This window comes from Canis lupus, chromosome 34, assembly GCF_003254725.2.
Source record: "Canis lupus dingo isolate Sandy chromosome 34, ASM325472v2, whole genome shotgun sequence".
NCBI classification, from domain to species: Eukaryota; Metazoa; Chordata; class Mammalia; order Carnivora; family Canidae; genus Canis; species Canis lupus.
The window spans coordinates 8,249,158-8,263,942 of NC_064276.1; the positions used below are offsets into that span (position 1 = coordinate 8,249,158).

At 41.8% G+C, this 14,785-nt stretch overlaps 1 protein-coding gene across 1 annotated transcript in view; it reads right to left on the bottom strand.

Moving 5' to 3' along the window:
* The window catches only part of ADAMTS16 (ADAM metallopeptidase with thrombospondin type 1 motif 16), a 149,616-nt gene that overhangs the window by 75,004 nt on the left and 59,827 nt on the right, over nucleotides 1-14,785 (bottom strand). The window contains exons 10-11 of the mRNA XM_049105653.1: nucleotides 12,684-12,837; nucleotides 3,118-3,213 (exon numbers count right to left, since the gene is read on the bottom strand). Of these exons, the coding sequence (XP_048961610.1) occupies nucleotides 3,118-3,213; nucleotides 12,684-12,837 (250 nt within the window). The remainder of the gene's footprint in view (nucleotides 1-3,117; nucleotides 3,214-12,683; nucleotides 12,838-14,785) is intronic.

The window sequence follows — 14,785 nt, forward strand, 5'->3', positions numbered from 1 at the left end:
TATGATAGACATAGAGAGAGAGAGAGGCAGAGAGAGAAGCAGGCTCCGTGCCGGGAGCCTGACGCGGGACTTGATCCCAAGACTCCAGGATCGCGCCCTGGGCCAAAGGCAGGCACGAAACCACTGAGCCACCCAGGGATCCCCTATTCTGTTTATTTTTTAATGTAAGACAATAATTTTATAGATCACTATTTCCTTTTCTTTGGTAAGTCATAGTACACTACACATGTTCTTTCATCCTGCTTCTCCACTTAGCAGTGTGTCTGGAGATTATCTCTTGGAAGCGTGTAGACAGCTTTCTCATTCTGTATTTGGTGTTTTGCCCTCTTCATGGACATCTGCATGGTTTCTGGTCTTTGGCTGTCAAAATTCGTGCTGCAGTTAGCAGCCTCACCAATGCAACTTCTGTTGTTTGTGTCAGTGTATCCTCAAATGACTATCCTTTTAAATGCCATTTTAAAAAGTCTTTCTGAAAATCTGAGGAGAAAGCATGTATCATATCTCCCATGGAGGTTGAGGGGGACGCGTGGGTGCAGGCAGACACAGACCCGTAAACACACTCACTCGCATGCACATGCGACCTGGACTATAATTCCACATGAATCACCTGTGGATCCCAGCATGAGCAGGTCAGGGGAAGAGACTGTTAAATAGACATAAGACATTTCCACTGAAACATCAGTTAAGTTTCCGAGTACTGCATCCCATGTGTCTCACCATTTTATATTTTATTGATGGACAGGGTGGCTTTTGAGAAAAGGCTTTACCTTAGCAAGCAAGATGGTGTGATGAGTACTTGTTTCTGCTATGATACTGTCCCCAGAGTCTTCAAGTCACACCCAAACCCAGCACACACGGGAAGCACCCTGATAAAGTCCAATAGCGGGCTCAGGGAGTAGGGTGAAAAGGAGCCTCTGTATTAGTTCTGCTGTGTGGCCTGGGGCAAGTTACTCAAGTGCTCTGAGCCCACATGTCCTCCTGAGAAACTTAGGGATGGTGCAAGCTACCAGAATGAGTTGTTCCAAAAATGCAATGCAATGACACAGGCCAAGTACCTAGCACCAAATGTAAATATAATGCAAGAATGGTTTAATTCTACATTAGTGACCTGTAATTGTTAGAGAGCTAAAATCTGCTTTCATGTGTGTAAGGCTGTAATCTGAACCCCTCGTCCTGGATTTCCCATGGTGTAAGCACAGAAAAACCTAGTGTCCTTTCCCTGGAAGGGTTTTTTGAGTGCACCCAAGGCGGGGCTACAACGGGCTTACCCTCACAGGGTGGTCGTGAGGATTGAAGGTCAGTGATGTACTAAGGATGGAGTCTGACACTACGAAATGCAGTTTAGTTCTGTTTATAACCATGCACAAGCCTCAAAGGCAGCACAAGGTGGAGGGAGATAGGTTCCATCCAGAAGAAAAGTTCACAGAAGCAGTACAAATATTGCCAGTCATCCAGAACACACCAACTGCTTTGGGATACTGCAGTGTTGACATACTGACTTCTGGCAATGCACACTTCTAAATCACTGAACCTCAGGGACACAGGAGAACCAATAATACAGGAAGACACACAACTAACAGCAAAGGGAGCTTTGGCAGGAGCCTCTGATGCTGTCCCACCATGGTCACCATGCAGCCCTTGGGCAGAATACATTATTCTGGGTAACTTTTAGGCATGTACTCTGCCTTAGCATGCACTAATTCTTTTTTATATGAAGGAATGGCCCATATTTGGAAATACATGGAAAATAATTTAAAATACCAATGAAGTTCAATTTAACCATGCTTTCGGGGTAAATAAAATATAAAAGAATATATAGGTGATTCTGAGGATGCGCCACAACTCTGAAGTCAGTCCTACAGGAAGTAGGGGACTTGAGAAGTGTCTCATGCCCAGGTGACCTGTATCTCAGGGGCAACAGCGAGAGGACTGCCTATTTTTCAGGAAATAGGCAGAATTTTGCAAACTATCACCTGAATAATTTCTAGCCAATTACATGCAGAAAGAGGCAATCATTGGCAGCTTCAAACTCAAGCAAATTCCCTGGTGTCCTGTGACAATGGCCATCTCCAGGCTGTGGTGCATCAGTATGTGGCTTGTCTCTTTCCTCTTCCAAGAATCTAAAGGCATTTTTATTAAATTTTTTGCGTTATGAATTATGTAACTACTGTCATTTATATCTCTAGAAGGATTTAATAATCAACCCCACCTTCTCTGGGGGACTGCAAATAAAGCCCATTGGCGTGTGGAGCACAAGCAGACGCTCTTCTCACGTAAGTGCACACAGCACAAATTAACACTGTTTGTCAACACATTTAACCTTTGCTGTCTGTACTCACATTTAAGTAGACTCAGGCTGTGATATACTTACTTTGGAATTTACACATAACAGATCAATGCTATTTAGACATGTATCTCTTTCATGGTTATTAGTGTCACTACAGAGGTCACACACCTAGTAGCACAGAAATGGGTACAGGGACCGTTTGGGTCCAATATCTATCAATAGCCTTGTATTTTAAAAAGAACGATGCACTCACAGGTTAAATCAAAGGAATCAAAATAATTCTTTTGGGTGTAAAGGTAATTTATTTCGACAAAGGAATGATCATTCCTTCCCAGTGAGCAATAAATGTGCTGTTTATTTCTTTCATAATGTATTTCTCCTTAATGTATTTCTTTTTTCCTAACAAAACACCTCTTCTTTTTCCCAGGATACATGGTAGGTCAGAATGGTCTGCTCCAGGGTCTTTAAATTGATTGCTCTGTGGCTTTAATAATACTACCTAAAGTGGGTTCCATGCATGGTTGAAATATGGCCAAGAGTGTAAAGTTTCCCTTTATTAAATGGATGTAGTCACCACCTGTTGCTTGGCATCTATGTCTACTAATTGCAGATAGCCCATCAATTACATCATGGGGAGAGGAGTAAAGTGAGGAGGGAGCCCCCTTCACAGTATCAAAATAAATTAAGCATCATTCTGAACTGGGGGTAGATTTGCACAAAAAAATGAGGAATACAGGGTGACAAAAATACTGACGCAGGAGGAGGCAAGGAGTTGGGTAGAAAGGTTCTGACATCTGAACATGACGCATGATCTAAGATTAGCTCCTTACCATGTCATGCCCACAAATGGTGCCTTCTGCTGCGGGCATAAACTTAGTCTCACATTTCCTTCCAATCCGGTGGCACCACAGGGCTTTACAGATATCCTACAGGGGAGAAAAGGTCATTAGTATTTCAGATGGTCCACAAATCTATAGTAAAATATTACTGAAAAATACAAGGGGAAAGTAACTATTATAAATTAAGAGCCATTATCTACTTAGCAGTAGAAAGAAGCATTAGTATTTCAGATGGTCCACAAATCTATAATAAAATATTACTGAAAAATACAAGGGAAAAGTAACTGTTATAAATTAAGAGCCATTATCTACTTAGCAGTAGAAAGAAAGAACCAGAGAATTAGGTTCCAGACTTGTCTCAATTACATCCCTGAAACTTTATTTATTCCTATGTATTTACCATAAATTTAAGAAAATTATTTTTTCTAAATTAAAAAATAAAATACTCTTAACTTAGAGGTTGCAAAAAACTGTAAACAAATTATAATTATAAAAAAACTGATAAAACCTAAAATTTTATCATTTATGTTTGGCCTCACCATTCACTAAGTCTCTAAGTCTGAATCCTCATTTCAAGATTAAAGATGATTATGAAACTTTCTGGCTTGTCCATCCATCGATCCATCCATCCATCCATTCATCCATCCACCTACTCACCCACCATCCTCAATCATTGATGAAGGTCTAGAATATGTCAGTTGCCTTGCTAGGAGGCCATTTCCATAAAGAATATGACCCAGACTGACCCTCTGGAGGATGGTCTAATGGGGTAAATTTGCTGTAAGTCACCATATGGTGCACATGGAAAGAGATGCCCCTACAGGGGAAGAACACAGTGCAGTGTGAGCCTGTTGGAAGGAGGAAGGAGGAAGGAGGAATGGGCTTGGCATGGACACTCAAAAAAGGACTCATGGGAACATGAGATCTTTGAGCCAACTCCTGAGCTGGAGGTATTTACTGGGTGGCAGGGGGACGGCGTTCAAGGAGAAAGAACAAAGACTCCATGCAAAGGAAGGAAGATGTGAAGGAAAAAAAATGAAAAAATGTGTGTGCAGAGGAAGGAAGACCCACGTGGCTGACCTAGCGGTAAAACAAAAGAAGATCTGAGAGTTACACACTATGAAAGTCTCTCCAAGTGCAAGGAATTAGTTTTCCTTTCATTCTCTTCTGAGCCCAAAGGAATGTCTTAGTGAAAGGCAAGCAGTAGGACTCAGAAAATGATGGAAACTTCAGGAATGCCAGTGGTAGTAGCTTCAACTGCATGGGAGAAAAACATTTCTTAAATTATCTGCACAACTATTCTGAATATTTGAACAAGCGGCTGTGTTATTTCCCAAGATATTTAATGGCTGTATCTACTGGGTGATCTGTATCATAAACAAAATGCAACACGGCCAAACGTGAACATAGTTTTGCTTCAAAGATGGCATTTTGCTGCCTTTATGCTTCCACTCCCTATTTCTTGATGTTAAAAGGTGTGATCGATCCTACGGAGCTTCTCTGCACGGCGTGTGTGAGTGATCTTTTGAAGGGGGTTGTTTCTAATAACCAATATTAATTTCACTTTCATAAAACTATTATTAAATCTCTTTTCTAAGCTTAATTATTACATTTTTGGAAATGGAGGACATAAATAGATTTCCCACCTGTACCTCTCTCACTAATAACTCAACTTTGAGGAACTTGGAATGGTAAGAAGGAAACCTTCAATGTTTAATCTAGGTATCAGCTGCGTTTATTTTGAAGTGTCAGAATAACCTCCTATGGGTACAATCAGTGTAACGTTAAATTTCATTTCCCTGCAAAGTCCTCCAAGACCACTGAGCATGACTGGGGCAAATATGTCATCTGGTGTTTAGTGCTTTCCTTGCCTCCCAAGATATTAATTGGCATGCTGCACTGGGGCCTCTGTTCTTGCCCAGAACAGCATTGAGGGATCAGAGTCCTAAGAAGACCTCAAGGAATCCATAAAAGCAGGGGCCTGGGTATCTGTAACTCTCCAAAGGGACAACTGGAAAGCTCGGCTTGCTTGCAGGGTGACAGTTTGAGAGAATACCAGGATATAAATAAAGCTTCCTTGAAACTGGAGCTCACGGACCCAGGCTCAAGGTCTGGGTGGAAAGGTGGCGGATCAGAACCAGAGTCTGGAGTAGGCATGACTGCCCTTGAGTGGTGGCCCACTGCACACAGCTGGCTGGCTGGCTGGCTGGCTTACAGAGACCTCCTAATTCAGGAGCCTGGGATTGCACACACAAGCAAATGCAGGCATGAATGGATGAATGGATGAACAAATGAATGAGTGGGAGTGAAAGAGGTAGCCGCTCTTGTGGGCAGGCCAGCCGGGAAATGGACTCAGTGGTCTAATTGAGAGACTGGGCTTCGGAGAAAGAAGGTGTATCTGGTGAGGACGGGAAGGGCGGACCGGGGCAGGTAGAGTCCAGCACGCTTGTATCCTTGAGGATGGCAACACCCACTCCTCAGCTTGTCCTGAGAGCTACGTGAAGTGGCTGTAGGTAACATGCCCAACTCAGACTGGCACCAAGCCAGCACACACTTCCTTCACCACTCGAAGGGAGTGAGGTGGTTCCAGCCCAAATGAAGCTCTCTGCAGGGCTTCCTGGCTCTGGCCCTGGGGAGCCAGTGGTACCAATTCATGGGGCAGTTTCAAAGATGATCCAAGATGATACAAAATAAATGTTTTAAAATATGAAATTATTTTTCTGTATTTCTGGCACAGTGCTCGATACCTAGCTGACTTTTAATAAATATTTTCTGAGTGAGTTGAACATCTGTTAGTTTGTTCCCATGGAAACCATGAACAGAATGAGTGGGAACATTTTTTTGTGTAAAAGGAAATTAATAACGGTCAGTGCAATGTTATCATAAGGACATCTAAGACAACATAAGGGGGCCACCTTATGTCTGAAAATAGATCTAGACCCTACTATTTAAAATATTTTCTTTTTTGAAGATTCTTTTTTTTTTTTTTTTTTTCAGAGAGAAAGAGAGCATGAGCAGGAAGGGGCAGAGGGACAGGAAGAGAGAATCCTCAAGCAGACTCCCTACTGGGCATGGAGCCCAATCCCACCACAGTGTGATCAAAACCTGTGCTGAAACCGAGTTGGACACCCGACCACCTGTGCCACCTAGGCACCCCTAAAGTATTTTCCTAATAGACTTACAAGATAGTTTTCTGGAACATTCTACAGAATAAAGAACTACGAATGGAAGATACTATTAAAGGTGACAGTCTTTAACTTCACCAAGGACAAAGCTCTCAAGTATGGGATGCAGGTGATAGCTTGCCCAGAAAGCATGTGACCCACTAACCCCAGTGGCTTATGCCCCTTGTGTACTTCAGCCCATCTCGGAACCTGCTGCGTCCCCAGTTCAGCTCTCCAGGCAGAAACCAATCACAAAGAGTTAAAGGAGCCTTGAAATATCATATAATCCGTGTTAGTGTTATTCAACATATAGAAAAGTATTTGAGACTTTGGTACCCTAGAGAAATAACTGACATTTAATAAAAATATGACACTCTACCCTGGAAAACAAATACAAATTCTAGTACCTCAAAGAATTAGATAATAAAATGGCCATGAAACAACCAAACAACTAAAAACCAGTTACACCCTCTTATCATACTTTGACTAAACTGCTAACTTCTAGACAATAATGCACAATGATTGTATTAAATCAAGCATTATTATTGTATGTCATTACATTCTTAATTAAATTTCAGGGTCCTCTTGGAACAAAGACCCTATTAAATCATATGTCTAGGGCCAAGGACCTGGAATGTAAGACATGCTGGGTGTGGGGGAAAGCTCCCAATTTCACATCAGTACCCAAGACACCAAGGTGATCAAATTTCAAAGTAATTCTGGCAGCCTGTATCTCAGACTGCAGGGTCAGGCCACCGAGTGCTGATGATATTGACGAAGCAGAACAGGGCACTGGATGAAGATGCAATGTTTGCAATAACTAATGGTTAGGAATAAAAAAGCTGAAGCCCACACGGACAGCCCATGCTCGCTTTCATCTTTGCAGGTGAGGAATCTGATCTTTAATGAAGGTGCTCACCTGAGAGTCTATCCTATAATTCAAGAGCTATGTTCATGAAGACCCACTTCAGTCGCACTGACTTGGTTGAATTAAGCATTACAACCGAACACCTCAAATAAAGCCAACATTTTCCCATGACTGTGTTGGGAGTTTATTGTGGGATTTCTCTACTGTGAGTGCAGCGTCACCGGATCCATTTCCTCAAACTGTCTGTATTAGACTCTCCAAAAATACAAACTGCAAATGTCATTACAAATCAGGTTATAATGAGATTTGTAATTTATCACAATTATTTGTTTTTCAAGTAGTGGGGTGCTTTATCAGTAGTTCCAATGGTCACTTGACGAGGCATCAGAGGACAGAAGAAGCCAAGCTGTGGTCATACAGGTGTGTGAATTTATACACGTGAATGTAAACACACATTTGTCCAAGAGGCAGATGCATGTGCATTTGCATTGGCTATTAATTTTTCAAACTAAGCAGCAAATGGACTTGAAAGAGTCCCTTTCTTTTTTTGTTTGTTTTTTGTTTGTATTTTTTTTATTGGAGTTCAATTTGCCAACATATAGCATAACACCCAGTGTTCTTCCCATCAAGTGCCCCCCTCAGTGCCCGTCACCCAGTCACCCCAATCCCCCATCCACCTCCCCCTTCCACCACTCCTTGTTAGGTGTCTCTCATGTTCTGTCTCCCTCTCTGATATTTCTCAGTCATTTTCTCTCCTTTCCCTTTTATTCCCTTCACTATTTTTTATATGCCCTAAATGAATAAGACTATATAATGTTTGTCTTTCTCCAATTGACTTACGTCACTCAGCATAATACCCTCCAGTTCCATCCACGTTGAAGCAAATGGTGGGTATTTGTCGTTTCTAAGACACGAAGAGATGGAAAAATATTCCATGCTCATGGATTGGAAGAATTAATATTGTGAAAATGTCAATGCTACCCAGGGCAATTTACACATTTAATGCAATCTCTATCAAAATACCATGGACTTTCTTCAGAGAGTTGGAACAAATAATCTTAAGATTTGTGTGGAATCAGAAAAGATCCTGAATACCCAGGGGAATATTGAAAAAGAAAACCAGAGCCGGGGGCATCACAATGCCAGATTTCAGGTTGTACTACAAGCTGTGGTCATCAAGACAGTGTGGTACTGGCACAAAAACAGACACATAGATCAATGGAACAGAATGGAGAACCCAGAGGTGGACCCTGAACTTTATGGTCAACGGATATTCGATAAAGGAGGAAAGACTATCCATTGGAAGAAAGTCTCTTCACTAAATGTTGCTGGGAAAATTGGACATCCACATGCAGAAGAATGAAACTAGACCACTCTCTTTCACCATACACAAAGATAAACTCAAAATGGACGAAAGATCTAAATGTGAGATAAGATTACATCAAAATCCTAGAGGAGAACACAGGCAACACCCTTTATGAACTCGGCCACAGTAACTTGCAAGATACATCTATGAAGGCAAGGGAAACAAAAGCAAAAATGAACTATTAGGACTTAATCAGGATAAGAAGCTTTTGCACAGCAAACGAAACAGTCAACAAAACTAAAAGACAACCTACAGAATGGGAGAAAATATTTGCAAATGACACATCAGACAAAGGGTTAGTATCCAAGATCTATAAAGAACTTTTTAAACTCAACAGCAAAGAAAGAGTCCCTTTCTAAAATCACATTTGCCCATCTATCACCATGTTCAACAGATGTTAATAGAGGAGCCCTTCAGTGCTAACTGCTGGTTTAGGCACCAGGTAATTTGCTTGTTATTATTTATTTATCAAAGATTTTATCTATTTATTTGAGAGAGAGAGCATGAGCAAGAGGGGGGGTGGTAAAGGGAGAGACAGAGAAGCAGATTCCCCACTGAGAAGGAGTCCAATGCAAGGTTGGATCCCAGGACCCTGATCATGACCTGAGCTGAAGGCAGATGCTAAACTAACTGAGCCACCCAGGTGCCCTGCTTGTTATTTATTAATTTAAATTTCCCATTAGTGAACTTCTGGATCTTTATACTTCAACTTAACAAAATAGACCTATTTTCATAAAATTTCAGTAGCCGTTTGTTGAAAAAAATAAATCTTATAACTGAAAATGTTCTGAGATGCTTTAATTCACATGGAAAATAATCTAACTGCCCCACCGTATCTAAATTTGAGATTCAGGACCCTAGAGATTCTGGCCACACAAATGGTATTTAACTTAGAAAACACATAAAGTTTACTTACGTTGAAGAACAATTAAAAAAAAAAAGAACAATTTTACATCACAGGAGATGAGCTGACATAATTGATTTTAAGGGATGTGCTTTTTTACTTTTTAACCTGAAAAGGTATTTCTTCTACTGTCCATGATGAAGTAACTGGGACCAGGTTTACTTTTCCAAAGAAACACCACATAAAACTGGACAAAATATATGGGCCAGTCATTTTAGACTTTGCAATAGGCAGCATAGTATGTGTCCCTTGAGAGAAGGGAGATTCATAAGGTGAGTGCCACTTTCACTCCATCAATCTGCCTGGGAGCACTTTCCTGATACTGTTCAGAGAGGTGGATCCCAGGCAGACACCAACAGTCTTCCTGAGGGGAGGATGCAGAGATCAAAGCTGGGGCCTGCAGAAGTAGCTGGGAAGCTGTCAGAATCTGGGGCCAGAAAGGAAGAAGCCGCCTTAAGTAGGGGGCCCCAGATGCCTGCCTGAGGATTTCCTGCAGGTTTTTCCTAATCTGTGGGGTGAATGGCTGATGCACCAGATGACACTACATGTGGCCTAGCATAGGGCAGCAGCTCTGGGCTGGCAGCTGAGCTGCTGGATGACAGAGGCCATGCGATGTTGGGAGACACCGGAGTTCTGGCCCACAGGCAATGGAGAGACCTCAGTAGGTATCCTGGGCCCTCCGTGGAGAGCCCGAAGTCTACACCCTGGGAAAACCCGAAAAAGAGGACCCCTAAGGAAGAACCAGAGAAAGCCTCAAAGGGTGAAGGGATCACCTATTATAATAATATAATACAAATTCATATAACATTAGGTGATCTTGTACTATGTTACAAATACACTTAAGGGTATAAAGGAAAAAGTGGACAGAATGAGAGAAAATACAGGAAATTTCAGTGGAGAATAGAGACTATAAAGAACCAGATGGTATATCTGGAACAAACACTTAAAATCACCCAAATGTAGAGTTTGCTGAATTGTCTAAACAAATGATTAGGAATACCAGGAGATACAGCTGATGATCAACTTTTTATCAGAGACAGCTGAGTCCAGAGGAAAATGGAATTATATTTTTAAATGTCTACAGGAAAAAAAATAAAGAAAAAACTGTTTAGGATTCTATATTCAGGAAAAATGATTCTTTAAAATGGAGGGTGGATTTAATGGCATTTTCAGATAAAGAAAACCTGACCTACTTTGTGCCTAGCAGGTGCAGGCTACTGGGAAGGCTAAAGAAAGATCTTCAGGCCAAAGCAAATGATGCAATTCGAAGCTGATCTGTAAGAAAGCATAAGTACTACGTAGTAAATCTGTGGGTGAATATAAAAAATGATGTTATTTTACTTAAAAGCAACTTCCTATGTTAAAACAAAAATTTTAACGTTGTGTCATGTGGCTTGTAACATGCACAAGGTGAAATACATGATGGTAACAGTACAGTGTGAGGGTCACATGGATTCACTTGTTGTAAGTGAATTTGAATTTGCATCTAAGATGCAAATTAAGGCAGAAAATAGAATTGTTAGAAGTTTAATCCAAAAGGAAATAGAGAAATAAAAAAGTGTGTCCAACAGGAGATGAAATTTAAAATCTATCAACACAATTCCCCACATTAATGTAACAAAAAAGAAAAACAGTATAACTACATCCTTAGAAGCAGAAAAAACATTTCACAAGAGTCAATAAACTTTTGTGATAAATACTTTGAACAATCTAGGACCATAAAGGGAACTTCTTTAGTTTGATAAAGGGTAAGTATGTAAAACCAACAGCTAACATTACATGTTTTACTTTTAAAAAAATTTAATTTTAATTGGAAAATAGTTAACAGGCAGTGTTCTATTAGTTTCAGATGCACAATACATTGATTCAACAAGTCTACACATGATTCAGCACTAGACACGGTAAGTGTGCTCTAAATCCCCAACCCTTCACTCCCAATCCCCTCACCTGCCTCCCCTCTAGTAACCCTGTTTGTTCTCTGTAGTTGACTCTGTTTCTTGCTTTGTCTCTTTTTTCCTTTGTGTGTTTTGTTTCTTAATTTCCACACGTGAGTGAAATCACGGGATACTCGTCTCTCTCTGACTTACTTCACTTAGCATAATACTCTCTACACGTACCACATTTAACTTCTGACTTCCTGTATTTTCCAAATGGAGCCAGGGTACCATGGATGATACAGTCCATGGTCAGAGAGCAAAATAATGTGGAAACCAGAAGTATACTGTAGAAAATCCCATTCTTGAAAAAAAAAGAATTAGTGTTATGTTCCTTGTTCTTAACAAACAAAAGAGTAACACTCAGAAAATTCTTAGAGATTTCTCATCGAAAAGGCAACCTTAGGAATACATGCAGATGGCAACTGATTTATTGCTCTTGTTCCAAGCTGACATTGCCCAGCTGAGGAGATAAGGATCTGGTTCTGGCACATGGTTGTAATGGACCTTAGGGGAAGCTCTCCTTGAGTTTAGAAGAAGAGAGATTATCATGTTTGATTTAGATTGGGAATATTCCCAGTACATTATGAAATGTTGGAGGTTTCTAGAGGATCGTATTTTTTCTATTTTCCCGTTTGATTTCATTATAAACTAGAATAAAAGAAATCTCAAAAATTGTTACTTTCATTTAATTTATGGGTAGCTTTCCTTGTGGTCTGGTACGGCAAGTTCCCAGATCCCAACCAGCCCGCCCAGCACAAGCGCACATCTCTGTGTCACACACAGAATTTATGTTAGGGAGCCACGCCAGTCCTGTCCCTGGGCTCAGTGCCGTAGATCACACCTTCTATGAGAAACTTCTCCAGAAATGCTGTATTTGGGAAATTTAGTCATCAGAAGCTCTAGATAGGCTGTGGCTCTAGAGTAAATTCTGCTTCTATCTGAGGAAGCTAAAGCAGGGTGCTAAGCAGGGTGGTACCATTTTCTTAACAGCATTTGAAAAAAAATCGCAGAGTATTAATTTGCCAACTTACACCAACTAGGGATCATTGCTGAGCTCCCACATGATAAATCAGAAAACAAGAGCTGACCTAACAGGCCAAGTCAGTTCTCCAATGAAAACCGATACCCACACCAGTATCTACCATCATCTTCTTTGCCAGTAGAACATGTGTTTCCTGTTATATAAGCCCAGCTCTAACATACAGGATTTGACATTTGGTAGGCACCCAATAAATGCAAAATACATCAATGTCCGTTACACCGAATAAAACGGTTCTGTGAATCATATTGCACTGAGCATTTGCCAATAATCACTTGCCTTTTTGAAATCCAGCATGCAGAGCTTGGCTTTCTCTCCAAACTGCCACTTGCACTGAGTGTTTGCATCGTATAGCTCTCCGGGCAACTTCTCAGGGTACTTGTACTCCTTCATGGGCTTCGGCTGGTCCGCAAGGCACAGTGCCTGGGCGGTGCTGAAACGCAGAGGACATGGTGATTTCATGAGACTTATCAGGGATGCCCCCTCGGCTAGGCCTGGATGTTGTCCATATGTCCATGGCATGTGAAGAAGAGGAGGCATTCTTCCCCTGCGGTCCAATAGGACATTTATCTCGATTATATTTTCATACAGGGGCCACATGTCCTGACATCGCTCATAATGCACTTCACCTCTTCCAGGAAGGCAATTTGTTCTCCATTAGATTCCTCAAGCTTAACATGGGGGAAATGTGAATAGCACAACCAGATGTGCAATGTGAGAGGCACCGACTGCGGACACCTTTTATGTATACTTCTTGCCGTAGAGGGTCAAAAGATGGAAACAGGCATTGTGGAAGACTCAAAGACTAGAATTTCCTTTCTTTCTTTTCCTTTCTCCGTCCTTCCTTCCCTTTCTTTCCCCCTTCCTCTGTCCTCTCTCCTCTCCCTCCTCTCCTTCCCTGGGGCAAGAGCCACCTGCACACCAGCTCACAGTCTCCAGAGGTTCCCCATGGAACTCAGCAACAATCTCTACAAGCAATGCTCTAGGCTCAGGCTAATTTCTGACTAAATCCCCACATCCAGAAGGAAATTAACTCTGCTTAAGTTCATTAGCAGTTGGCTAAAGACCAACTAATGATTCCTTCCTCCACAAACATGGTATTCCCTTCCCTAGCAGGGACAGGCATAGTTATATTTTTTTTGCATTTGGAGGGAAGGCGAACAGTGTTTGCATGTAGCAACTGAATCTTACTTGCACATTTCAGTAAGCCAAAAAAATCCCCTCTATGTTCACAATATATTGAATGATAGCAGACCTGCCCATGGATCCCTACACTTTTCTTTGTGAGGCTGCCCACCTTGACTAGGATCTTTTTGGCCTCAATCTCCATGGCCCAGTCACAGATTCCCCTGCCCTGGAGCCCACTTGTGCATGACTTCAATTCATATTCATACATGAAACACGAGGGCTGTGCGGCACCAGCTATTGTGGATGAGACACCAGTCCTACATACAAGGAGGTCAGGAACCTTTTCAGAGGGGCACCTGGATGACTTAGTGGTTGAACTTCTGCCTTTGGCTCAGGTCGTGATCCCAGGGTCCTGGGGTCGAGTCTTCCTGTGGGGAGCCTGCTTCTCCTTCTGCCTGTTTCTCTGCCTTTCTCTGTGTGTCTCTCATGAATAAATAAATAAAATCTTTTAAAAAAAAGAAGAAGCCTTTTCAGAGCAAACTGAGAAGTATAGATTAAATCAAATAACAGCGAAGTGTTGAGAGCAGTGGCCAGCTCATTGTGAGCATTTAATAAATGACTTGTCTATCGCTGCTACTATGATCCTAATGCAAAGGGATAGTTTTCCATAAAGAAATAATGAATAAAAGCATCATTAACACTCCAAGACAAGAGTGATTTGGGAATCTTGGAATTCCATAGAACCTTTCTCTGATGTTCCCTATTATGTCCCTGAGGCAACGTCAGGGTGGCAATATTATCCCTATCCCATGGACAGGAAACTAGGAAAAGTCAGCCAAACTGGCCCCAGCAAGAGGCTGAAAATTCAAGTAGGTTCACAGGTTCAGGAATTTTTATAGTATGTGTAAATGTAAATGTATAAGCACATGGCAAGAGGACAAGGTTCCCGCCCGGCCAAGAAAAATGAAGTGTACAGAGCTGGAGCCTGGAAGAAGGGGCAGGAACACACATATCACTGCTGGGATGTGCAAGTTGGCTCCAGCTAGCCTCACCTCCGAAGGACTGCAATTCCCCAGGTGGATCTGACCCTCGTCCTTTGGGTTAGCCTCCTGCTTGAACATGTCTGCTGTCTCCCCCTTGGTCGCAGCAGGTCTCACAGCTAAGCACAGGGCCAATGGGGCAGGTGTGAGAAGACCCCGTGATGTGGGTGGAATGCGGAAAGGAAAAGCCACTGTGCAAACAATCCACCATAG